At 44.4% G+C, this 26,329-nt stretch overlaps 1 protein-coding gene across 2 annotated transcripts in view; it reads right to left on the bottom strand.

Annotated features, from left to right (window-relative positions):
- Positions 1-26,329, bottom strand: part of LOC143935833 (NXPE family member 1-like) — a 164,203-nt gene that overhangs the window by 94,650 nt on the left and 43,224 nt on the right. For both annotated transcript variants that reach the window (XM_077459949.1, XM_077459950.1), the window contains exons 2-3: positions 5,794-5,898; positions 4,980-5,701 (exon numbers count right to left, since the gene is read on the bottom strand). In XM_077459949.1, coding sequence (XP_077316075.1) covers positions 4,980-5,701; positions 5,794-5,886 — 815 coding nt within the window. In that variant the 5' untranslated portion in view covers positions 5,887-5,898. The remainder of the gene's footprint in view (positions 1-4,979; positions 5,702-5,793; positions 5,899-26,329) is intronic.

Genomic DNA, 26,329 nt, shown 5'->3' with positions numbered 1-26,329 from the left:
CACTTAAACACCCTTAATAACCAGACCAATTTTCAGCTTTCGGTGCTCTCACATTTTGAATGACAATTACTCAGTCATGCAACACTGGACCTATATGACATTTTTGTCCTTTTTTTCACACAAATGGAGCTTTCTTTTGATGGTATTTAATCACCGCTGGGTTTTTTATTTTTTGTGCTACAAAAGAAAAAATACTGAAAATTCTGTAAAAAAATGAATTTTTCTTTGTTTCTGTTATAAAATTTAGCAGATTAGTAATTTTTTCTTCATAAATTTTGGCCAAAATTTATACTACTACATATCTTTGGTAAAAATAAGTACAAATTGGTGGATATTATTTGGTCTTTGTGAAAGTTATAGAGTCCACAAGCTATGGTGCCAATATCTGAAAATTGATCACACCTGAAGTACTGGTGGCCTATTTCAATTCTTGAGACCCTAACATGCCAGAAAAGTACAAATACCCCCCAAATGACCCCTTTTTGGAAAGAAGACATTCCAAGGTATTTAGTAAGAGGCATGATGAGTTTTTTGAAGTTGTCATTTTTCCCACAATTCTTTGCAAAATCAAGATTTTTTTTACTTTTTTTTCACAAAATTGTCATATTATCAGTTTATTTCTCACACACAGCATATGCATACCACAAATTACACCCCAAAACACATTCTGCTATTACTCCCGAGTACGGCGATACCACATGTGTGAGATTTTTACACAGTGTGGCCACATACAGAGGCCCAACATGCAGGGAGCGCCATCAGGCTTTCTGGAGCACCCAGGACAATTCTGACATTTCTCTCCTACATGTGAAAAAAACATCATTTATTTGCTAGAAAATTACATAGAACCCCAAAACATTATATATATTTTTTTAGCAAATACCCTGGAGAATACAATGGTGGTTGTTGCAACTTTTTATCTCGCACGTTATTTGCGCAGCAATTTTTCGAATGCTTTTTTTTGGAAAAAAAAACAGTTTTGTGCTTAAAAAAAAAAACACAGTAAAGTTAGCCCAATTTTTGCATAATGTGAAAGATGAAGTTGCGCTGAGTAAATAGATACCTAACATGTCACTCTTCAAAATTGCACACGCTTGTGGAATGGCGCTAAACGTCGCTACTTAAAAATCCCCATAGGCGACGATTTCAATTTTTTTTACTGGTTATATGTTTTGAGTTACAGAGAAGGTCTAGGGCTAGAATTATTGCTCTCGCTCTAACGTTCGCAGCGATGCCTCACATGTGTGGTTTGAACACTGTTTTCATATGTGGGCGGGACTTATGTATGCGTTCGCTTCTGCATGCGAGCACATGGGGACAGGGGCGCTTTAAAAAAAATGTATTGTTCATTTTACTTTATTTATTTTAGTTTGACATTTTTTTCCCCAAAAATAAATTTTTTAAACACTTTTATTCCTATTACAAGGAATGTAAACATCCCTTGTAATAGGAATATGGCATGACAGGTCCTCTTTACAGTGAGATATGGGGTCAATAAGACCCCACATCTCATCTCTAAGCTGGGAAGTCTGGAAAAAAAAAAAAAAAGATTCTGGCTTTGATCGTATTGGCGAGTCGGTAGAAGCACCGGAGGGCGGCGGAAGGGGGGATGTCTATGGCTGGGTATTGCAGGGTATCACCGACTATGGCTGGGTATGGCTGGGTATCTCAGAGTATGACTGGGTATCTCAGAGTATGGCATTGCGGAGTATTGCGTTGCAGAGCATTGCAGGGTATTGGCGGGTGTTGCAGAGCATTGCAGGGTATTGCCGGGTGTTGCAGAGCATTGCAGAGTGTTGCAGGGTATTTGCGGGTGTGGCAGAGCATTGCAGAGTGTTGCAGGGTATTGGCAGGTGTTGCAGAGCATTGCAGGGTATTGGCGGGTGTTGCAGAGTGTTGCAGAGCATTGCAGGGTATTGGCAGGTGTTGCAGAGCATCGCAGAGTGTTTCAGGGTATTGCCAGGTGTTGCAGAGCATTGCAGGGTATTGGCGGTTGTTGCAGAGCATTGCAGAGTGTTGCAGGTTATTGGCGGGTGTTGCAGAGTGTTGCAGGGTATTGGCGGGTGTTGCAGAGCATTGCAGGGTATTGGCGGGTGTTGCAGAGCATTGCAGAGTTTTGCAGGGTATTGGCGGGTGTTGCAGAGCATTGCAGAGTGTTGCAGGGTATTGGCGGGTGTTGCAGGGTATTGCAGAGTGTTGCAGGGTATTGCAGAGTATTGCAGAGTAATGGCAGGGAATTGAGGGGTTAAATTTTGGTGAGCAGCGATGTGGGCACTGCAGATGCAGCCCACAGCGCTGCTGACACCGATCTCTTCCCCCTCTGCTGTACGGATCGGTACAGAGAGGGGGAGGGAGGAACCGGCGTCATAACATGACGCCGGTTTGTTTACAAGTGATCACTCCGTAATTTGACGGAGCGATCGCGTGGTAATCAGCCGCGATGAGCGGCCGTTTACGGTGATCCGTGATGTGCCGGGTCCACTGTCAGATTTTGTCTGACGGATTTTGTCCGAAACTTGTGTTGCATACACACGGTCGGACAAAGTTGTCGGAAAATCCGATTGTACGTAACATGATGACGTTATTTCCTTACGACGGGACTACGTTCAGGCTAGTAGCCAATAGCTTTGATCTAGGAATTTGATCTGAGCATGCGTGGCACTTTGTCTGATCGGAATTCTCTACACACAATTGGACAAAGTCCGATCGGATCATGTTGTTGGAAAGTTTTATAGCCCAGCTGTAAAGCTTTGTCCGTCGGATATTCCGACGGAAACAGTTCCGATGGAGTCCACACACAGTCAGATTATCCGACAACACTTTCCGATCGGACATTTTCCATTGGAATGTCCGACCGTGTGTACAAGGGCTAACAGGAAGTCAGATCACAGTAAGAAAAATGGAAGGTACTTTCTGAGTTACAAATAAGTGAATAGAATTTTATTCTTTAAACCATTAGCATCACTTTAACATTGTATTGTAGCATCAGATACCTTGATTTAGTAATCATTTTAAGATACCATTTTTAAAGTGAACCTTTGGCAGGGTTATGGTTATTCACTTTTTTAAATATTTTCATCAAAACGTAAATGAGTTTCAGGGTCAGCCCTTACTGACCTCTGTAGCTGCAGCCTATGTGGAGCACTTAATCCTTAATATTTACAACATAGGTGCTGAAGTTGAAGTGGTTCTTCTGGAAGCTCAGCTCAACAACACCCCTTTCTTGGCAGGGTGTCAACAGTTTTCTAACATGTACAGTAAGTGCAAACAGGTGTTCTGAGAAGGGGTTTAGGTGAGAGCTGAGCTGGTGAGAAATAATTCCTTAAAATATGTCATTAGTACTGCTGTAAATTTGAGGATGAGTTGTTCCAGTGCACCTGCAGCTACATTGGTCCATGATTTGTTTAACCACTTGACTGGAAGGTTTTACCCCTTTCATGACCAGTCCATTTTTTGTAATACAGCACTGTGTTATTTTAACTGACAATTGTAAGTTTGTGCGACCCTGTACCCAAATAACATTTTGGTCCTTTTTCCCCCACAAATAGAGCTCTCTTTTGATGGTATTTGATCCCCTCTGCAGATTTTTTTTTTTTTTGTGCTATAATTACTATTTTTTTTTTAACTATATTATTTTACTTTCTGCTATAAAACATAAAAAACCAAATGTCTTCATCAAATTAGGCCAATATGTATTCTGCTAAAAAAATAATTGCGCAAAGATTATAGCGTCTGCAAACTATGGGACATTTTTTTTTTCTTTTTTTACTAGTATTGGGGGTGACAATATAGTGGGACTGCCACAGGCAAATCGGACATCTGACACTTCTGACACTTCTTGGGGACCAGTGACACTAATACAGTGATCAGTCCTAAAAAATATCTGTACTAATGACACTGGCAGGGAAGGGGTTAACTTCAGAGGCGATCAAAAGGTTAAATGTATGCCTAGGTTGTGCTTACTCGCTGTGGGGGAGGTGCTTTGACTAAGGTAAGGCAAAGATCCATGTTCCTGCTTTGCAGAAACACAGGATCAAAGCCTTCCCCGCTGATAGAATGGCAATCTGCCTTGTTTACATAGGCAGACTGCCATTCTTCTTGTGTCCCAAATGATCGTCAGGTCCTGGTGGACATCGCGTTCTGATTGGTTCCCGCTGTGACCAATCACAGTGGGAGCGGGTCGGCGGCAGTGCGCGCGTGTGTCCCAGACCTGGAAGTGTCAGATCACGTACTAGGTATGTGATCTGGCACAGAGCAGCTGCCCTGCCGCAGTAAATGTATGTGGGGTGGTCGCTAAGTGGTTAAAGCTCATTGGCGGATTGGTGGGACTATATAAATATTTGACTGTCAGTAGACTTGTCACAGGTTCACTTTAAAGTCAGTTTGAATTGCCCACTGCCCAGTCTTGTAATAGGTTTACATAAACCAGCCTAAGACGAAATTTTACTTTCAATAAATGATTCTCCTTTCAAAACATAGATATATCTTAAAGTGACACTAAAGCTTGCAGCTCGTTTTGCACATCCTCTTCTGGGGTCCCTCGGCGGCTCTCACGGTTCCTCCCCCTAGGAGAAGCGCTGGGGTTTACCTTGTGGGCGCACTCCCAAATTATTCATTTGGTGTCCATAGAAGCCGAATGTATGACTCGGCCTCGCCCCCCGGCGCCTGGGTCATTGGATTTGATTGACAGCAGCATGAGCCAATGGTTGTGCTACTATCAATCCATTCAATCAAGACCAGAGACACTAGCTTTTTGATGAGATAGAGGGGGTACAGGTAAGTAAAACGGGGGCTTGGAGGAGATGCAGCATTACAGGAGCTTTTACACCTCAATACATAGAATGCATTGAGGTGAAAAACCTTAAAGGTTTACAACCCCTTTAATATTTAGGAACATCTTGTATAAACAGACTTGGGACTTCTTTAACTAAAATGCAAAGTATCTCAGTAATAAAAAAGTAATCTTAGGAAATGCTTACTTGAAAAAAAGAGTCTTGCTCACGTTGGTGAGATATGTATAAGGTGTGTTCCCACTTTTTAATTCAATGAAAGCCTCACAAGGCACTGCTGGTAACTTGATACAGTAGAAAACTTCTCTATTTTTCCTGTCTGTATATTCACATTTTTCTTGTTGGGAATTCAAAGACAATCCACATTCTGTATGCACTTCCTGGCTTTTATTAAGGAATTTTCCTGTGTAGCTGATATAATTGTATCCCATATTTCTTGCTTTCCACAATAGAGCTACCCCTTCACTGGGATGCATTAGGAGAATAGATATTTGTATTTTTCCTTCCCAAAATAATGTAAAATAAATATTGTAAGATCCATTATTGAAGTCCTCGATTCTTCCAGAAGCCCCAGCTTTAAGATTTGGTGAAAAGATCCGGGCTTGTAAGAAGTCTCCTCCATACGTTTTTCTTCTTCCCAAGTAATTGAACATCTCAACTTGAACAATCAAGGTGTCTCCAACACAATAATTAGGTTTATAGTTCATTATTTTTGCTGTGCTATCCAGTGCACTGGTGGTTTCATTTAAATACATGGTATGCTTTTGGGAGATTGTACAGTTTATCGTAGTCATTATCTCAGTTATTCGTTGGTCAATGGGTTTGTTTTCCGTTATTGGGGCAATGTATTCAGTGTTTCCACAGGCAGATAACAGATGGATTTTTACATTGAAAAAATGAAAGTTGGAAAGCTGATGGGAAATGATCAACATTTCTACTGTTACTCACTTAGTCGTATCTACAGACACAATTTAAAGTGTGAGGTCTACAACAAGGAACCTACCTGACTGAAGCGTAGATAAATGATGTAGCTGAACACCACGATAACTGTACAACATATAATGATTCTATAAACTTTTCTGAATGATTTGAACATTCTATTGGTCCCCTGAAACAGAAGGAAGGTGAAATCTTTATAGGTTTGTCTAGAAAGGCATAGCCATATCATAGTTGCATAGTAAGTAAGGTTGAATAAAGACACCAGTCCATCCAGTGTGAGTGTCTACAATTGTCCCTATCCCTGTACATTCTAGGTCTAGGGTACTCCCCTAACCCCCCTAATAAAGGTTTAACCCCTTGATCAAACCCCCCCCCCCAGTTAACCCTTTCATCCCCTATCGCCAGTGTCACTAAGCAATCTTTTTTCTGATCGCCGTATTAGTGTCACAGGTGACGCTGGTTAACCAGGTAGGTATTTAGGTTCACCGTCAGCTTTTTATAGCGTCAGGTACCCCCATATACTACCTAATAACAGTAACCCCCTAATAAAGGTTTAACTCCCTGATTGCCCCCTAGTTAACCCTTTCACCAGTGATCACTATATAAGTGATATAAGGACGGAAAAGAGGAAGCATATGCAGCAAGGTACTATTGCAATTGAGCTACGGTATGAACTGTGCTAAAACTAGCTTATATTTGCATATACCAGCATATACCTACAAGTGATTGATGCAAGTCTGCAGTTGTCTATAGGCGGCAGTAAAAACTCTGTATACATTATTTATTAGAAATCTGCATATATTTGCAAATACAAGTATATACCTGCATACCTGCATATATCAAATATCTGAATATACCTATTTACATCTTGAACAGTATTGGAGTGCGCCACAGCATATACCTGAATTTACTAAAATTTACTAGTATAAAACAGAGTATATTTGTAATAGCTGTAATAGCTGTAACAGGCATGTACTGGCCATTGGGACTACCGGGAGTTTCCCGGTGGGCCGATGGCTCAGTGGGCCGATTTCGCCTTCAACTTCACGCAGTGATGTGAGAAAGATCAGAAAAATACAGAGGAGAATAAGTGAAATAATAAAAGAGGTTAGTGAGGACTCCTTATGTTATACTACTTATGTTTTTTTTTTTTTTTTTGCACAATTGCGTATAGTTTTATATACTGTTTTTGTGCTTGTTTGCAAAATTAAAGTGGGCCGGTCTGGATGAAGTCCAGGGCCAAATTTTTGTCCCAGTCCAGCCCTGAGCTGTAATAGCTGCATCTACCTGCACATACCAGTTGAAATCCTCTAATACTAGTACTTATCTGTATATGACCGCAAAGATGAATTAATTATATCTGTAGAGGCCAGCGTAAACCTGCATACACCTGGATACATCTGAAAATATTTGCATAAACCAATAAATTTCTGCTTTCTTATATTCCTTGGGCCTGTATATCTGAGTTTGGGACGATCATAAGGATATTTTCCTCTCCATGAACTAACTTGTCTGTACAACAGCTTGTCTGTGCAATTGGTAGTCTAATGCCGCGTACACTCGACTGGACTTTTCGACGGACTAGGTCGGACGGTCTTCCTGACGGACTTTCCACGGAGGTCCGCTGGATTTTCTGAATGAAACAGACTTGGCTACACATGACTGGACTAAGTACGTTTGAAAGTCCTTTTTACTTTTCAAACGGGACTAAACAAGGAAGTTTAATAGCCAGTAGCCAATAGCTGCCCTTGCATTGTATTTGGTCTGTCGGACTAGCAGACAGACAAACGGTTTTCCAGATTTTTAGTCCGTCGGACTTGAGTCCATTGGATAGATTTGAAACGTTTTATTTCTAGGTCCGTCGGATTATTGGGAAAAAAAAGTCTGCTGGAGCCCACACGCGATCGAATTGTCTGACGGACTCCGGTCCGCCGGACCAAGTCTGCTGGAAAGTCCGGTCGTGTGTACGCAGCATAAGTGCTTACCTTATATAACATGCGCTAGGGCACGTGTGTGAACTTTAAACTTGCTGGTCTCCTTGTTTGCAACTTCAATCAATATAAACACCTGCATATACAGTATCTGCACATACCAGCATAAATCTGGGTGTACTAACAGACGCTTGTTCATACGCTCAGATATTAGCATATTAGCATTAGCCTGCACAGTTCAGAATACATGGGTACAGGCATACCCCTTTTAAGTACACAATGGTGTTTATTGTACAAAGACCACCTTATAATTGGCGACTAAATTAAGCATTATTACAAGACAAGAAAGATGCAGAAATAGTTCAAAAGGCCTATATCAGGGGTATTCTTATCTCTATAGGGGCAGGGGGAAAAAAAGAGAGAACCAAAAATATGAAACTATTAATAGATGAAATACATAGATTAGAACAAGTACATAAAAATTATAAAGGACAACACCAGGAGACATTTCACTTATTGGTAATAAAGAGGGAGGAATTAAAAGATCTCATGGCACAAGAAATGAAAGGATATTCAATAGAATATTAAAATATAATATTATTATATTAAAAGATAGATATCAATGGGGAAATAAACTGAATAAACACCTAGCCAGGAGGTTAAAAAAGAAAACAAATCAATAAATTACATAGAAAAGATCCAAAATAAACATGGGGGGATGGTATATAAGACAAAGGAGATAGTGGATGTGTTTAAGTGCTACTAAGGGGCATTGTATTCAGTAAATAAGGAGCAACGGGATAAAGACAGAACAGGCAAAATAAAAAAAGTTCTTAGAAAGAGCGGGGCTCCCCCAAATATCCAAGAGTGATAGGGATATGTTAGATAAACCCATAACTGAGGAGGAAATTAACAAAGCATTACAAGAATCTCCTCTGGGTATAAGCCCTGGACCCGATGGGTTCTCGACTTTTTACCTAAAAAAGTACAAAGAGATTTTGGTATCAAGGCTCTGTCAATACATGAACGGATTGGGAGTAGAATATGAAATGAGCAGAGAGGCCCTGTCAGCATTGATAACAGTCATTTTGAAGGAAGGGAAAGACTGAACACTCTGTTCAAACTATAGACCAATATCCCTGCTAAATACCGACATGAAATTATATGCAAAAGTTTAAAGTGGTTGTATACTCAAATTTTTAACTTTTACCTACAGGAAAGCCTATAATAAGGCTTACCTGTAGGTAAAAAAAATATCTCCTAAACCTGTACGGTTTAGGAGATATTGCCCTCGGTATGCGCCGCTGACTGCAGCGGCGCATGCGCACAAGGGGATTCTCGGCCTGAAAATCCGGCAGTGGCAGGCCGGCGGAATGAAATCTCCCGCGCGCATGCGCGGGAGTGACAATATCGCGGCTCCGGCCACTCACAGCGCCGGAGCCGCGATACCCGGAAGAAACACAGAGGGAGCTTTTTGGATCCCTCGGCGTGGATCGGGCCAGATGTCGGGGCCTCGTTCTAAGGTAAGTATTTCATAATGAGCTAGTATGCGGTGCATACTAGCTCATTATGCCTTTTGCTTTGCAGGTTTAAAAAAATAAATAAAAATTGCGGGTTTACTACCGCTTTAAGAACAAGGATGAAAGATCTAGTTCACCCTGACCAGGTTGGGTTTATCCCAGGGAGGGAGGGAAGAGACAATGGAGTATCTTGCTTCTCCTTCAGAAAATAAAAAATGGTGGCTCCCCAGGTCTATTCCTGTCGATAGATGCTGAAAAAGCCTTTGACAGGGTAGACTGGGGACTCATGATAAAAACATTGGATGTTATGGGACTGGGCCCAAGAATGATCCAGTGGATCAAAGTATTATATAAACAACTGACCGCAGCTATAAAAATTAATGGGGAGTTATCCCCCTCCTTTGAAATGAAAAATGGGACGAGACAGGGGTGCCCTCCTATCCCCTCTACTTTTCGTATTGTCCCTTGAACCCCTCCTCGCAACGATCTGGTCCAGCCCAGATATAGGTGGTATTAGGATTGGGGACGAAGAACACAAATTAGAGGCTTTTGCCGACGATTTGTTGTTCTATATATCCAACCCTAGGATAACAATGCCAAACTTACTTAAAACACTAAAACAATACTGAGAACTATCAAATTTTAAAATTAATCTCAATAAATCCGAGATTTTAAATATAAGTAAACAAGATGAGCAGAGTTTGCAAAAGGAATTCCAGTTCCCATGAAGGAAGGAGGGATTAAAATTCCTAGGAGTAAAGTTGTCAACCTCCCTTAAGAAAATATATAAAGTAAATTATATCCCTTTATTAGAGGAAATAAAAAATTAAATAAATAAAAAATATCATTGAGAATCCTATCCTGAATTGGGCGAATCAACACAGTTAAGATGGTCTTACTACCGAAGATCACATATAAGTTTCAAATGCTGCCTATTGCTTTACTACACTTACTTTAACCGATTGCCACCCGCCAGCCATCATATGATGGCCAGGCGGCGCGGCTCTTGTTCTGGGAGGACGTCATATGACGGCCTCCCATTTAAATAGGGAATGCGCGTGATCGTGCGCATGCATCAGTGTTCCTTCGGTGGCGGCGTGTCACGGAGACACCACTCGCCACCGAGGGGGGTGAACAGCCATTGGGCATGGCTGTTTACCACATGATCAGCCGTGATGAAGTCACAGCCGATCACGGCGCATGCATGCGATCGGGAGCGCACTGCCCGTGCACGTCCGTGACGGCGTGTTCCCAGGAACACTGCTCGTCACAAACGGTGATAAACAGCCATTGGCCAGCAGCTTACACAGTGGTGTTATCACGATTGGTGGAGTGGGTTAGGGAGAAAAGTAAAAAAAAGATGGGTTAAAATAGAATATAATATGTGCGGAGCATGGTTAAATAGTGTACAGTAATATGGAACCACTCACAATACAGGGTACTAGGAGAAAATAGACACGAGATGACACGAAATGCACTTAAAATATGGGATTTGGTCCACAAACAAGGTAAATGGAAATATAATTTACCCTTAATTTTCTTGAAAGAAAATGACTACTTTATACCTGGGAAAAGGATTATAGGAGGGAATTGGAGAAAAAGAGATAATGTACAATTAAGAGACATAATTAATAAAGGGAAAATAAACACATTTTTAGCCCTTGTACACACGGTCGGACATTCCGACGGAACATGTCCGATCGGACCGTGTTGTGTGTGTGGGCTCCATCGGACTGTTTCCGTCAGAATATCCGACGGACAAAGTTTTAGAGCTGAGCTATAAAACTTTCCGACAACATGATCCGATCGGACTTTGTCCAATTGTGTGTAGAGAGTTCCGAAGGACAAAGTGCCACGCATGTTCAAATCAAATTCCTAGACCAAAGCTATTGGCTACTAGCCTGAACGTGGTCACGTCGTAACAAAATAATGTCATCACGTTACGTACGATCAGATTTTCCAACAACTTTGTCCAACCGTGTGTATGCAACACAAGTTTAGGACAAAATGTCCGACCGTGTGTACAAGGGCTTAGAGTTACAACAAAACACGGATTTAATGGTGATAAATGAATGGCGCTACCTCCAGTTGAAGCATTTTGCTGAGAATTTGCCCCAACCAACAAGAACGGGAGATAAACTAACACCATTAGAGTGGCTATCTATAGCTGAAAGTGCAAAAAAGGATATTTCTCAGTTATATAAAATACTATTGGCAAACGAAGAACCGGAGGTACCGCCATTCTTAAAAAAATGGGGAATAGATTTGGGGTCACTTGAATATAAACACAAGATCGGAAAAATTTTGAAACAAGGTGGTATGTAAATACCAACTGGAGAAATCTCAAGAGTGCTGGAGAGGCTGCAAGGAGGTTGGAACAATGGCCCACCTGTGGTGGATTTGTCCCAAAATGAAAAAATATTGGAAAGAAGTCCTACAATTAAAGCAGTAGTAAACCCACTGAAATTTTTATTTTTCTCAGACCTGTAAGGGAAATGGCATAATGAGCAAGTATTATACTACCGCATACTAGCTCATTATGAAATGCTTACCTTAGAACGAGGCCCCGACATCTCACCCGATACACGCCGAGGAAGCTGACATGTTCCCTCAGCGTGTCTTCTGGATATCGCGGCTCCGGTGCTGTGAGTGGCCAGAGCAGTGATATCGTCACTTCCGCACATGCGCGGGAGATTTCTTTTCGGCAGGGTCCGGCGACTGCCGGGATTCCAGCCAAGAATCCCCTGTGCACATGCGCCACTGCAGTCAGCGGCTTATTGCGAGGGGAATATCTCCTAAACCATACAGGTTTAGGAGATATTTTTTTTACCTACAGGTAAGCTTTATTATAGGCTTACCTGTAGGTAAAAGTAAAAAAAAAGACTATATAACCGCTTTAATAAAGGAAATTACTGGAAAAGTCATATCCGAAGACCCGTGGATATGCCTATTCCGTGGAGTAGAGGGTTCAGTGAAACAATATAGGGAATCACTAATACCCTATTTGTTTAATGCGGGAAGAACAGCCTTAAACCAAAAAAATTATGAAGGAAGCCCTAAAATGCGAGATTGGGTTATTGCTATTGAAGGAACACACAATATGGAGAGCCTGAGATCTAGCGGGGAGGAAGAAAGAGATGGATAATTGGGAGTGTTGGCCAGAGTTTAAAGCGGAGGTCCACCCTAAAGTGGACCTTCCGCTCATCGGAACCCTCCCTCCCTCCGGCGCCACAATTGGCACCTTTCAGGGGGGAGGGGGGTGCAGGTACCTGTACAGTACAGGTATCTGCACCCACTTCCGGGATAGCTCTCTGCGGAAAGGGGCGTAGATTAAGCCCCTTTCCGAAAGTCCCCCCGCTGCCTGCTGGGAAACACACAGATCCCAGAGGCAGCGGGTCCATCCTTATTGCGCAGCGCGACTCGCGCATGCGCAGTAGGGAACCGGGAAATGAAGCCGAAAGGCTCCACTTCCTGATTCCCATACCCAAGATGGCGGCGGCAGCACCCAAGAGACGATCGTGAGATCAGCTTCGGGTGCCGACATCGAGGGCGCGCTGGACAGGTAAGTGTCACTCTTTTAAAAGTCAGCAGCTGCAGTATTTGTAGCTGCTGGCTTTTAAAAAAAAAAAAAAAACGTCCCGGCGGACTCCCGCTTCAAGAAGACGTGGAAGTATGTTGAGGTTATGACCCGTAGAGACTAGAGGGAATAAGTTGTCAAGGAGGAATATAAATAGAATTTATCGAGGTGAGAGGTAGGTGGGGAGGGTGGGTATGGAGGGGAGGGGGTATAATGTATTGATTAGAGGAAAACTGTGTTGTGCAGTTTACTTTATATTTTTTTGTATTATGAAATGTGCCTGGATAACATAAATAAAAAAAAAGATCTATACTAGTGTCTCCAGAAGTTTAGGGTTCCCAAAAACGCAGTGTTAGCGGGATCAGCCCAGATACCTGCTAGCACCTGCGTTTTTTCCCCTTCGCTCGGCACAGCCCACCCAAGTGCAGTATCGATCGATCACTGTCACTTACAAAATGCAACACACATAACTGCAGCATTCGCAGAGTCAGGCCTGATCCCTGCGATCGCTAACAGTTTTTTTGGTAGCGTTTGTTACAGTTGCTGACAGCCATGGGGCTTTTTTACCTGTGAGTCTCACTAGTGTACCAGTAAATTTAGAGTCCAAAATGGCAAATCGAAGGTACACTAGTGAAGAGGCCTACACGTTTCTGAGCTTGACAGATAGTGAAGAGGAAATCACTCATCTGTAGGGATGAGCCGAACACCCCCCTGTTCGGTTCTCACCAGAGCCTGCGAACAGACCTAAACTTCGTGTGAACTTTAGAACCCTATTAAAGTCTATGGGACTCCAACGTTCACAATCTAAAGTGCTCATTTTAAAGGCTAATATGCAAGTTACTGTCCTAAAAAGTGTTTGGGGACCTGGGTCCTGCCCCAGGGGACATGGATCAATGCAAAAAAAAGTTTTAAAAACGGCTGTTTTTTCAGGAGCAGTGATTTTAATAATGATTAAAGTGAAACAATAAAAGTGTAATATTCCTTTAAATTTCGTAGCTGGGGGGTATCTATAGTATGCCTGTGAAGGGGCGCATGTTTCTGGTGCTTAGAACTGTCCCTGCACAAAGTGTCATTTGTGCAGGAAAAAAAGTCTTTTAAAATCACTTGCGGCTATATTGTCGGGTCCCCGTAATACAGAGAACACTCAATGAGTGTTCTCTGTATTAGCCGACAATTCATTCATTCATTGATATAAAAAAAAAAAAAAAAAAAGCGTGGAGGTTCCCCTAAATTCAATTACCAGGCCCTTCAGGTCTGACATGGATATTAAGGGGAACCCCGTGTCAAATGTAAAAAAAAATTGATGTGGGGGTCCCCCTAAATATCCATACCAGACCCTTCAGGTCTGATATGGATATTAAGGGGAACCCCGCATCAAATTTAAAAAAAATTGACGTGGGGGTCCCCCTAAAAATCGATACCAGACCCTTTATCCGAGAACGCAACCTGGCAGGCCGCAGGAACAGATAGCTCTGACGATGGAGTTGTGGTCGCTGCCAAGGTCAGTTGTACCAGACCCCGATATTCTTCTGCTTTTGAGGAGCAAGAATCACAGGGCTCTCATATGGAGCAGAGAAGTTCTAGTGCTGCTCATCCTTCTGGTGAACTGGCAAGCACCAGTGGCCTAGTACACCCTGGTTGTAGTCAAACCAGCATGCAGTAACATGTAGTGAGGTGGTGAGTCCCATAAGTGCAGTTCAAGCTGGCGAGGTGGCAAGCACAAGTTGTGTTCCGCTGCCACCAAGAAGAGAAAGACAGGCCCCTCGAGCTCATAGTGCCCTTCCTGCTGCATTCGACAATCCTAATTGGGAATCCACCACTTCTGCAGCACCCGTATTTCCCCCATTCACTGGCCAACCCGGCATTCAGATGGAAACAGTTGATTTTATGTCACTTGATTTTTATTCACTGTTTTTTCACCGAAGAGCTCTATAGATCTATTGTGGACCAAAGTAATTTGTATGCTAGTCAATACATCGCCGCTAATCCCCAGTCCTCCCTTGCCAGAGATTGGAAACCGTATTGATAATTTAAGTTGCAGTCATATTGGTCCCCTGACCCAATTTACCATATGCCCATGTTCTCTGCCTCCGTGACCAGGGCACGATACGAGCAGATCTTGCGGTTCATGCATTTCAACAACAATGAACTCTGTCGCCCTCATGGAGACCCTGGATACGATCGGCTCTACAAAATTCGGCCCCTCATAAACCACTTCAACCAACATTTTGCAGACTTGTTTACTCCCCATCAAGTTGTCTGCGTTGATGAGTCCCTGATTAAGTTTTCTGGCCACTTGTCTTTCAAACAGTATCTTCCTAGCAAGCATTCCAGATACGGGGTCAAGATGTATAAGCTCCATGACAGGGCCACAGGCGATACATGTATTTTTATGGTTTATGAGGGAAAAGATAGCTACGTAGAGCCGCCGAACTGCCCAAATTACATAGGGAGCGCTGGCAAGATTGTGTGGGACTTGGTGTCACCCTTATTCGGAAAGGGGTGCCATTTGTATGTGTACAATTATTACACGGGCGTACCACTTTTTAGTCACTTGTTTGATAATCAAATTGGAGCATGTGGCACCGTGCAACCTAATCACCGGGGCTTACCTCAGAGGCTTGTAGATTCCCATCTTAGGCTGGGGGAGAGAGCCTACTTCAAGTGTAATAATTTGCTCGCTGTGAAGTGGAGGGATAATAAGAATGTGGTACAAAAAAGTGTCAGTTTATTTATTTCAATTGGCTTTGTGCTATACAGAGCTTCAGGACAGACTGGATCTTTCCTTAAATTTCATCAAGAGATCGTCAGAGCCCTTCTGTTTCCAGACGGTGCTCCACCTCACCTTCCCAATCCAAATGCAGTAAGCCGGCTGCATGAGAGGCATTTTCTGTATGTCCTCCCGAGTACCCCTATCCAAAGAAGATGTCATGTCTGCAGCAAGCGCAGATATAGGCGTGACACCCACTATTATTGTCCCTCCTGCCCTGACAATCCTGGTCTTTGCATTGGTGAATGTCTTGAATGCTACCATACAGTAGTTGAGTATTAGTGTAGGGTACAGCACTGCACAGACTAGGACACACTTTCACAGGGTCTCCCAAGATGTAATTGCATTTTGAGAGACCCGAACCTGGAACCATTACAGTTACAAAAAAAAAAGATGTAAAAAAAAAAAGTGAAATATATATATATATATATATATATATATATATATATATATATATATATATATATATATATATATATATATATATATATATATATATATATATATATATATATATATATATATATAATAAAAAAAAAAAAAGATAGTTGTCATTTTATTGTTCTCGCTCTCTCTATACTCTCTCTATTGTTCTGCTCTTTTTTACTGTATTCTGCAATGTTTTATTATTATGTTTTATCATGTTTGCTTTTCAGGTATGTCATTTTTTTTATACTTTACAGTTTACTGTGTTTTATTGTTAACCATTTTTTTGTTTTCAGGTACGCCCTTCAACCGCAGCGCAGATTTATTTATCTTGACAGCAACAGCGTTTGCTCCCATTATACATAAAGCCAGTGCTGTCAGAGGTGATTTCACCACCACAGTTAAAAAAAAGAGCATATATACCAAAGCATGTGGGCAACAGGGGTTGAGGAGCGATTTTCTTCTAACATTTGGGGTGGATGCCCCCATGATGATTCGGCCTATATTTTTTAGGCCATTCAGCTGCAGCACTGATTTATTTATCTTGACAGCAACAGCATTTGCTCCCATGATACATAAAGCCGTGAGTCCAGCGCTGTAGGAGGTGATTTCACCACCACAGTTAAAAACAAAATGGTGCATGTATGCCCATCATTAGAAGTGGGTGCATTAAGGGAGGTATTCTAATGCTGGGCATATCCACCGATCAATCTCTTTTTTTCGTTCAGTCCACAGGCTGCATTAAAAAAAAGATGACAATATATGCCCAACAAGGACCAGCAACGTACTGGTATGTTGCTGGACTTTGAGTGGTTATACCAGAATGATGCCTGCTGGTTTAGGTATCATCTTGGTATCATTCTTTTCAGCCAGTGGACGGCTTTCATGTAAAAGCAATCCTAGCATCTAATTATTCTCTAGACTGTTTTTACAAGCAGTGGGAGGGAGTTTCCCCTCCTCCCACCGTCTTCCATGGTTTTCTCTGGCTCTCCTGTCCCAACAGGGAACCTGAGAATGCAGCCATTGGTTCCGCCAGCTGACCATAGAGCCAATCAGAGAGCAGAACAGCTCCAATCATCTCTGTGACCTAAGAAACCAGAAACTACAAGCATTTCATGACTTAGAGCTACACTGATGGGCACTGATAAGGCGGCACTGAAGGGCACCAATGAGGTGGCACCAATGACGTGGCACTGATGAGGTGGCATTGATGGACACTGATATGTGGCACTGATGGGCGGCACCGATGGGCACTAATAGGCGGAAATGATGGGTGGCACTGATGGGCGACACAGATGAGCACTGATAGCTGGCACGGATTGGCATGGATGGGCGGCATGGGTGGGTATGGATAGGCGGCACAGATGGCCATGGATGGGCACTAATAGGTGGCACGGATGGGCACTGATAGGCGGCACAAGTAGGCATTGATAGGCGGCATTGTATTACATTATACTGTACTAATGGATGCCAATCAGTGCCAAACAATAATGCATGCCAATCAGTGATGCCCATTGTGGGCACTGATTGGCATTAATTATGGGCACTGATTGGCATCCATTGTGGGCACTGACTGGCATCCCTGGTGGTCTAGGGAGGATTACCTTGTGCTGGGCGTCCCTGGCGGTCCAGTGTGGGCATCCTCGGGGGGCTGCGCTGATAATCGATCAGCACAGACCCCCCTGTCAGAGGAGCAGCCGATCGGCTCTCCTCTACTCGTGTCTGACAGACGCGAGGAAAAGCCGATCACGGCTCTTCCTATTTACACTGTGATCAGCAGTGATTGGACACGGCTGCTCACGTGGTAAAGAGTCTCCGTCGGAGACTCTTTACCGAGATCGTAGTTGCGGGGTGTTAGACTGACACCCCCGCAACAATGATGCCGCTGTGCGCCCCCCCCCCCCCCCCGGGGGCGCTCAACGGCTCAAAATCCTGATCCGGTCAGGATTTTGAAACCACTTTGCCGCCGTGTATCTGCTATAGGGCAGGCGGCAAGTGGTTAAAGCAAATTAATATTTGCTTTTCTAACACTGAACAACCTCTCCACCAATCAGGTAGCGTTGGTCTAATACACGTTACCTGATTGGCTGAAGGCAGAGGCGCTCCGACTGGACGCCTAGTAAAATGGACCAACCAAGGAGGGAGGAGCATGGAGGACAGCTACCAAGATGGGGTAAGTGCTGAACAGATGGCGGGCGGGGGTCAAAATGGTGGCATATGATGGGCACAACTGGCGACATTTGATGGGCATGAGTGGCTGCATTTCATGGGGAACACGTGGCTGCATTTGATGGGCACAGCTGGTGGAATTTTATGGGCCCAAGTGGCTGCATATGATGGGCACAAGTGGCTGCATTTGATGGGGCACAAGTGGTTGCATATTATGGGGCACAAGTGGCTGCATATGACGGGGACAAGTGGCTGCATTTGATGGGGCACAAGTGGCTGCATTTGATGGGGCACAAGTGGCTGCATATGACAGGCACAAGTGGCTGCATTTGACGGGCACAAGTGGCAGCATTTGATGGGGCACAAGTGGTTGCATATTATAGGGCACAAGTGGCTGCATATGACGGGGACAAGTGGCTGCATTTGATGGGGCACAAGTGGCTGCATATGACAGGCACAAGTGGCTGCATATGACAGGCACAAGTGGTGGCATTTGACGGGCACAAGTGGCAGCATTTGATGGGCACGAGTGGTGGCATTTGATGGACATGAGTGGTGGCATATGGGCACAAGTGGCAGCATTTGATGGGCACAAGAGGCAGCATTTGATGGGGCACAAGTGACTGCATTTTATGGGGCACAAGTGGCTGCATTTTATGGGGCACAGGTGGCTGCATTTGATGGAACACAAGTGGTTACATTTGATGGAGCATTTGATGGAGCACAAGTGGCTGCATATGATGGGCACAACTGGTGGCATTTGATGGGCATGAGTGGCCTCATTTGATGGGGCACAAGTGGCTGCATATAACGGGCACAAGTGGCTGCATATAAGGGGCACAAGTGGCTGCATTTAATGGGACACAAGTAGCTGCATTTAATGGGACAGAAGTGGCTGCATTTAATGGGACATAAGTGGCTGCATTTGATGGGCACACGTGGCTGCATATGACGGCACAAGTGGTGGCATTTGTTGGGGCACAAGTGGCAGCATTTGATGGGGCTCAAGTGGCAGCATTTGGTGGGGCACAAGTGGCTGAATATGATGGGCACAAGTGGTGGCATTTGAGGGGCAGCATTTGATGGGCAAAAATGACTGCATTTGATGGGCACGAGTGGTTGCACATGATGGACACAAGTGGCGACATTTGAAGGGGCACAAGTGGCTGCAATTGACGGGCACAAGTGGCTGCATTTAACTGGCACAAGTGGCTGCATTTAACTGACACAAGTGGCTGCATTTAACTGGCACAAGTGGCTGCATTTTATGGAGCACATGTGGCGTATTTGACGGGCACAAGTGGCTGCAGTTGACTGGCACAAGTGGCGGCATTTGATGGGGCGCAAGTGGCTCCATATGATGGGCACAATTGGCAGCATTTAATGGGCACAAGTGGCGGCATTTGATGGGGCACAAGTGGCTGCATATGATGAGCACAAGTGGCTGCATATGATGAGCACAAGTTTTTTATACTACTAATGGTGGTGCTCAAAGACTTATAATGGGACTGCAACCATCAGTGCAGTGAGTGATCTAACATTAACTGATAGGGAGGAGGGCTGACTAACTGGCACTGACATTACCAGTGACTGTAATACTATACATCATCACTGTACTAATGACACTGGCTGGGAAGAGGTTATCATCTAGGGTAGAGATTCACCCTTGCGATCTTGGCAAAGTATTGATTCTTTCTATGCAGAGAATTTTCTCTGCTCTGCTGAAGCCAACAGCCATCAAAAGAAAGGAAGAAATAAAAACAGGCAGTCTGCCAAGAATATAAACATTGTAACAATTTGTTCTTTAGATCAAAGGAATACACTTTGTTGTGTAAATGAGGGAAGTTTAGCCACTTTAACACTAAAACTTTTTCTGACATTTGTTGGTTTTAAGTTAAAATATTTTTTTTTGCTAGAACCCCCAAAAATTTTTATATATATATATATATATATATATATATATATATATATATATATATATATATATATATATATATATATATATATTTATGGTCCAGAGCCCTCAGACCGATACGGATAAGGATGACAAACAAGGTTAACATAAACTCGCTTCCTTGAAATGGACCTGAAAGTGTGCCCTGGTCTAACGTACGGTATGCCAAAATAAGGGGGCATACCTTAAAATGAAATGAATATGAAATGGGTGAAATGAGTACTCACTTGAGGAGTATGCTTAGAGAAATGCCCTGATAAAGGGGATGGGTGGGCGGGTATCGCGCACCGGAACCGACGAGGAAGACGGGCGGACGGCTGGTTATATACTCCACCGGGCTCCTCCCATAATTTCAGGCCACCATACTGGCCTTTCTATTTATGGTCCAGAGCCCTCAGACCGATACGGATAAGGATGACAAACAAGGTTAACATAAACTCGCTTCCTTGAAATGGACCTGAAAGTGTGCCCTGGTCTAACGTACGGTATGCCAAAATAAGGGGGCAAAACATCCAGGTAGGGGTTGCACTTTATTGAGACAAGACTGTCACTGGGTGAGTTTGACAAAGGCCTGGGCCATCTCTATTTGCAGTTTGAGTATGTAACGGGCAAAACAGGAGGACTTCCATCTACCCAATTACTTGATAACATGGACCGGGACCCCTTGGCGGGAGGCAGTAGAAGCTGCTTCGATACGGAATGAATGTCCGGAGTAGTGAGCAGGATTGAGGTGAAGGATGCCCAGGAGTATCCTGACATGCTCCATGAACTGGGCTGCGTCGAGAGGTTTCGTGTGAAAAGGCAGAAGCGGGCCAGTTCCTGGTTGGTTGGCCAAAAGGGTCAACAAGCGGATGAGAACAGTGACCGGGCACCAGCGGTTGTTGGTTTTATAGAAGTGTATGTCCATACCTGAGCCAAGCTGCTGCGTCTTGGAGACTGCTAAGTGTAAGATGAAATGGTCTTCGTATCGGACCAGGTGGTGCTTGTACAGCATGCGTGCTGTGGGGCTACTACAAGTAAACTGGCTTGGTCGTAAGAAGCCGTAGAAGGCCAGGTGTATGGCTGCTTGTAAATGCCACTCATGTGGAGACCGAAAGGTGAAGTGGCCAGGATATCTGACATAGTTCTAGAACGTCTCCTGTGAAAGGCGGTGGTTTGGTGCCGGCCATTGGCTGGCGCTTCTGGACACTGCGCATAACAGCCCGGACGGTGTGGTAAGAAAATAAGGAGGGTACGGTAGGGTCCTGGAGGGACGTGAAATGTTGTACACCGGTCAGGTATAGCCAGATCGTATTAACGGATAACACCAACTGCGAGTGGCAGTAGGAAATGAAGGCTACGACTCGCTTGACACGGGACGTCACTGTGCTGTGATACGTGATCAAGCGGTTAAAGGCCCTCCAGGCTGACTGATAGGCCTTGAGGGTATTGCGGGAAAGGGGGTGATCGATAAGTTGGGTAGCCGCTAGGAGGTGAGGGGCTAATCCAGGGTTACTTGAGACCAGTCCGGGATAGCTGCTGATGTTGGTCCGGCTCCGGGTACCTGATCGGAAAAGAGACAAGGTTACAGCGGGAGAGGGCGTCCGCTGCCTGATTGAACTTACCGTGGATAAAGGAACAATAGATGTTGAACTGAAACAACAACAAGAGCTGGACCAGTTGACGTAGGAAGGACATAATCAACAGAGAGGACGCCTTGGCGCAGCCAGGAATTGCCAGTAACTGGGGAGGCCAGGGAGCTGCGAGCCGGAGGTGGCCAAAAAACAGCCGCAAGCCCGTGGAGGCCGCTGCGTCGGTCATCACCTGGGGCGAAAGGGAAGACACGGAGGGAATGAACAGGGAGACGCCATTCCCAGACGATAAGAATTCCTCCCGCATAGCAAGGACTATTGCCGCGGGACAGTAAAACCAATAGGCGTGACACAAGGCGCGACCCTGAGGGATGATGCGCATAGCGAACTCAACATGCCGTGTAGGGACTGTAGGTGTCTTTTGGACGACTAGACTGGAGAATATGCGAGGATATAATATGCCCCTAAAGATGGCAGTTGTGATGGCGAGCGTGCCGTTGGCTATGGGCTGATGCCTCTGGATGCCCCAAGGTGGGGATCTTGCTGTATGGGCCGTAACGACAGATGGCTCTCCGTGCACTGTCAGGATAAGAAATGCTGAACGCTGGCTAGAAATAGCCTGGGCGTGCTACAGGAAGAAGCCAGTTGCGTGCGACAACATGATCCTGGTGCGGGACGGAAGCTGAAGTCAACTGTCCTAAGGAAGAGACGGATAGACAGACAACAGTGAGTGGTTTGTAAGAAAGCCACGGGAGACGAGAGGCCAATTAAGTGCTGCTGAAAATGACGTGTAGCCAGTTTGTGTGCCACTGAGAACGTGCTTGCCAACGAATGATTGCAAGAAGTTATGCTAAGTCACGAGCCTTGGCGTGACTAAAAGTTGTGTTTAAACATGTGCTTGCGACAATTGCCCGGGAGTTTGTCACTGGAGATGTATACGTAGTGACTGTGAGCCATTCGTGTTACCGCATGTGCACTGCGAAGACTACAGGAGTTGTGCTTGAATGCATGTTTGGATGCGTGCTTGCGATGATTGCAAGATGTTACCCAGGATGCGTGCTTGCCATGACTGCAAGATGTTATGCTAGGATGTGTGCCTGCAACTAATGCAAGGAGTTGTGCCAGGACTCGTGCCTGCAACGACTGCAAGGAATTATGGTAGGCTTCATGGGTAGCCAGGCCGGAAAAGACAGAAGTCCATCCGGTCCAACCAAATCAAAATAAATAAGGTATCACACAACCCGACACACCCAATTCTACGCCCGCAGCTGATCCAGAGGAAGGCAAAAAACCCCCAACAGAGCATAGGCCAATTTGCTACAGCCGGGGAAAAAATTCCTTCCTGACCCCTCGAGAGGCAATCGGATTTTCCCTGGATCAACTATACCTATAAATATAAGTACCCCGTAATACAACGTACATTTAGGAAGGTATCCAGGTCTTCCCTAAAGCAATCTATTGAGCAAGCCAGAAGTGCCTGCCAGCAATGATTGCAACAAGTTGTGCCTGGACACCTGCTTGCAACGATTGCAAGAGGTCTATGCTCAAATGCGTGCTTGCCATGATTGCAAGAGAACTATGCTCGAATGCGTGCTTGTGATGAGTGCAAGAGGTCTATGCTCGAATGCGTGCTTGCAATGATCGCCAGAGGTCTATGCTCGAATGCCTGCATGCAACGATTGCAAGAGGTCTATGCTGAAATGCATGCTTGTAATGAGTGTAGGAGGTCTATGCTCGAATGCGTGCTTGTAATGACCGCGAGAGGTCTATGCTCGAATGCGTGCTTGCAGCGATTGCAAGAGGTCTATGCCCGAATGCGTGCTTGTAATGAATGCAAAAGGTCTATGCTCGAATGCGTGCTTGCAATGATTGCAAGAGGTTTATGCTCGAATGCGTGCTTGCAACGATTGCAAGAGGTCTATGCTCGAATGCGTGCTAGTAATAAGTGCAAGAGGTCTATGCTCGAATGCGTGCTTGTAATGATTGTGAGAAGTCTATGTCTGGATGCGTGCTTGCAACGATTGCAAGAAGTCTACGCTTGGATGTGTGCTTGCAACGATTGCAAGAAGTCTATGCTTGTATGTGGAGAAAACAGCGAGACACGCCTAAACGAAGCTGTGTTTCCCTTTTGAAGGCAATCTACAATGAAATGAGGCCGAGGAGCAAGGCCCCCGGCAGGCATCCAACATTGAAGAATCAACTGGACCCAAGCCGGGAAGCGGTATGTGACAGTGAAATGAGAGAACCTGCCATGACAGAGATCCGGATCGCCATGCCACAACTTGCGACCGAGCACGAAACGGATTCTGGAGCATGTACTGAAATGAGGCCATTCCTGGGGCACGCCGAAACGAATTTGGTACACAGATGTGACTATTCGTACCGGAACGTGATAGGTGAAATGAAATGAAAAACCCATGACAAAGACAAGAATCAGAGGACGAGCCCTTGAACCAAATAGATGAATCCTGTCTTTGGAGCATGTACTGAAATGAGGCGTAGCAGCTGGGCACACCAGAACGAATCGGTGCGTAAGGAATGCGACAGGATTCGAATTGGAGCGTAATAAGTGACAGAAATGATATGCCATGACAGAGACAAGATTCAACGACTGGACTGATGGTTACAACAAAGAATCCGTCTCTGGAGCATGTACTGAAATGAGGCGTAGCAGCTGGGCACACCAGAACGAATCGGTGCATACAAGAATGCGACAGGATTCGAATTGGAGTGTAATAAGTGACAGAAATGATATCCCATGACAGAGGCCGGATTCAACGACTGGACTGCCGGTTACGGAAAAGAATCCGTCTCTGGAGCATGTACCGAAATGAGGCGTAGCAGCTGGGCACACCAGGACGAATCGGTGCATAGAGGAATGCGACAGGATTCGAACTGGAGCGTAATAAGTGACAGAAATGGTATGCCATGACAAAGACAAGAATCAGGGACCGTGCATGAACCTGCGAGTGACTCAGTCTCTGGAGCATGTACAGAAATGAGGCCGAACCCTGGGGCACTTCAAAGCGAATCGGTGCACCAGAGGTGCGACAGGATTCGCGCCGGAGCGCGGCTAGTGACAGAAATGTTTTGAAACGGTAGAAATGAGTGGGACTGAAATGACTTGAATGAGATGAAATAAGATACATAACACAACTGCATGAATGACGAGATATATCCGAACTGGAGCAGATACCAACCGATACGTGCGGACTGCTTGCTTTGTCGTAACAAGCAGTCGGCTGTGAGTCGAACGATTCGACCGATACTAAACAGAAATGCTCGGGGAGTCGAACGGTTTCGAATGTCGTACCTGCGAATGAATCGCCTGACGTGGCGTGATCAACCGAAGGTGATAACGACTACATCGAAAGTAGAAACAGTGACATGAGTACGAGGGCCACAGTAACATCCAAGCGGTTCGTGAGTTCAGGGAACGTTGAAGGGACATCGTAATACATAAACCGAAAAGGGGGTGCCGAAGCCCTACCTGCGACAGGCGGCCCGACGTGTAGCGACAAATTCGATGGGTAAGACGACACTCCGACGGCGAAACCCACGGACGCTGATGAACGGGAAGACGGTCAAGACGGAGACGAACAACGCGAACGGGCTCACTGCGTCTGGTCTAAGATAGTCGGCCCTTGATATCTGACGTATCAGGTATCGCGCACCGGAACCGACGAGGAAGACGGGCGGACGGCTGGTTATATACTCCACCGGGCTCCTCCCATAATTTCAGGCCACCATACTGGCCTTTCTATATATATACATATATATATATATATATATATATATATATATATATATATTTATGTAATTTTAGTAGAAACCCTAGAGAATAAAATGGTGGTTGTTACAATATTTAGTGTTTCACTGTATTTGGGCAGCAGTCGTTCAAATGCATTTTTTTAGGAAAAAATGACCAGTAAAGCATAATTTTTTTTTGTATAATGTGTAAGATTTTACACTGTGAGAATCGTGATATTTTTATTCTAAGCAAAAAATTGTGATTCTAATTTTGACCAGAATCGTGCAGCTCTAATCTAAGGTAATCAAGCAGTTAAATGCGTGCCTAACTATGTGTAATGTGTGTACAGCTGCTACAACTAACTGATCTCTAAGTTTCTCATCCTTGCTTTACAGGGATGAGAAACACAGAGATCATTCCCTGTGTACAGAGCTCTGTGTTGAATGTCAGCACTAGGGATGAACCGGATACCCTCCTGTTCCGTTCGCATCCAGAACATGCGAACAGGCAAACAATTTGTTCGAACATGCCGTTAAAGTCTATAGGACACGAGCAAGAATAATCAAAAGTGCTAATTTTAAAGCCTTATATGCATGGTATTGTCATAAAAAGTGTTTGGGGACCCGGGTCCTGCCCCAGGGGACATGTATCAATGCAAAATAAATTTTTCGGGAGCAGTGATTTTACTAAAGCTTAAAGTGAAACAATAAACGTTAACAAATTAAAGTTAAAAAATAAACATGTTTCCCATGTTTAGAACAGTCTGACAGCAAAATGACATTTCTAAAGGAAAAAAAGTAATTTAATACTACTCGCGGCTATAATGAATTGTTGGTCCGACAATACAAATAACAGTTCATTTATAGAAACGGCATGAAATTTCCCTACAGGGAAACCCCGAACCAAAATTTCAAAAAAGAGTGGGGGTCAC

This window comes from Lithobates pipiens, unplaced genomic scaffold, assembly GCF_037356315.1.
Source record: "Lithobates pipiens isolate NorthernLeopardFrog02 unplaced genomic scaffold, aLitPip1_a1.2 Scaffold_28, whole genome shotgun sequence".
Classification (NCBI taxonomy): domain Eukaryota; kingdom Metazoa; phylum Chordata; class Amphibia; order Anura; family Ranidae; genus Lithobates; species Lithobates pipiens.
The sequence above is the reverse complement of the archived record's forward strand: the minus strand, read 5'-3'. Positions and strand labels throughout refer to the sequence as shown.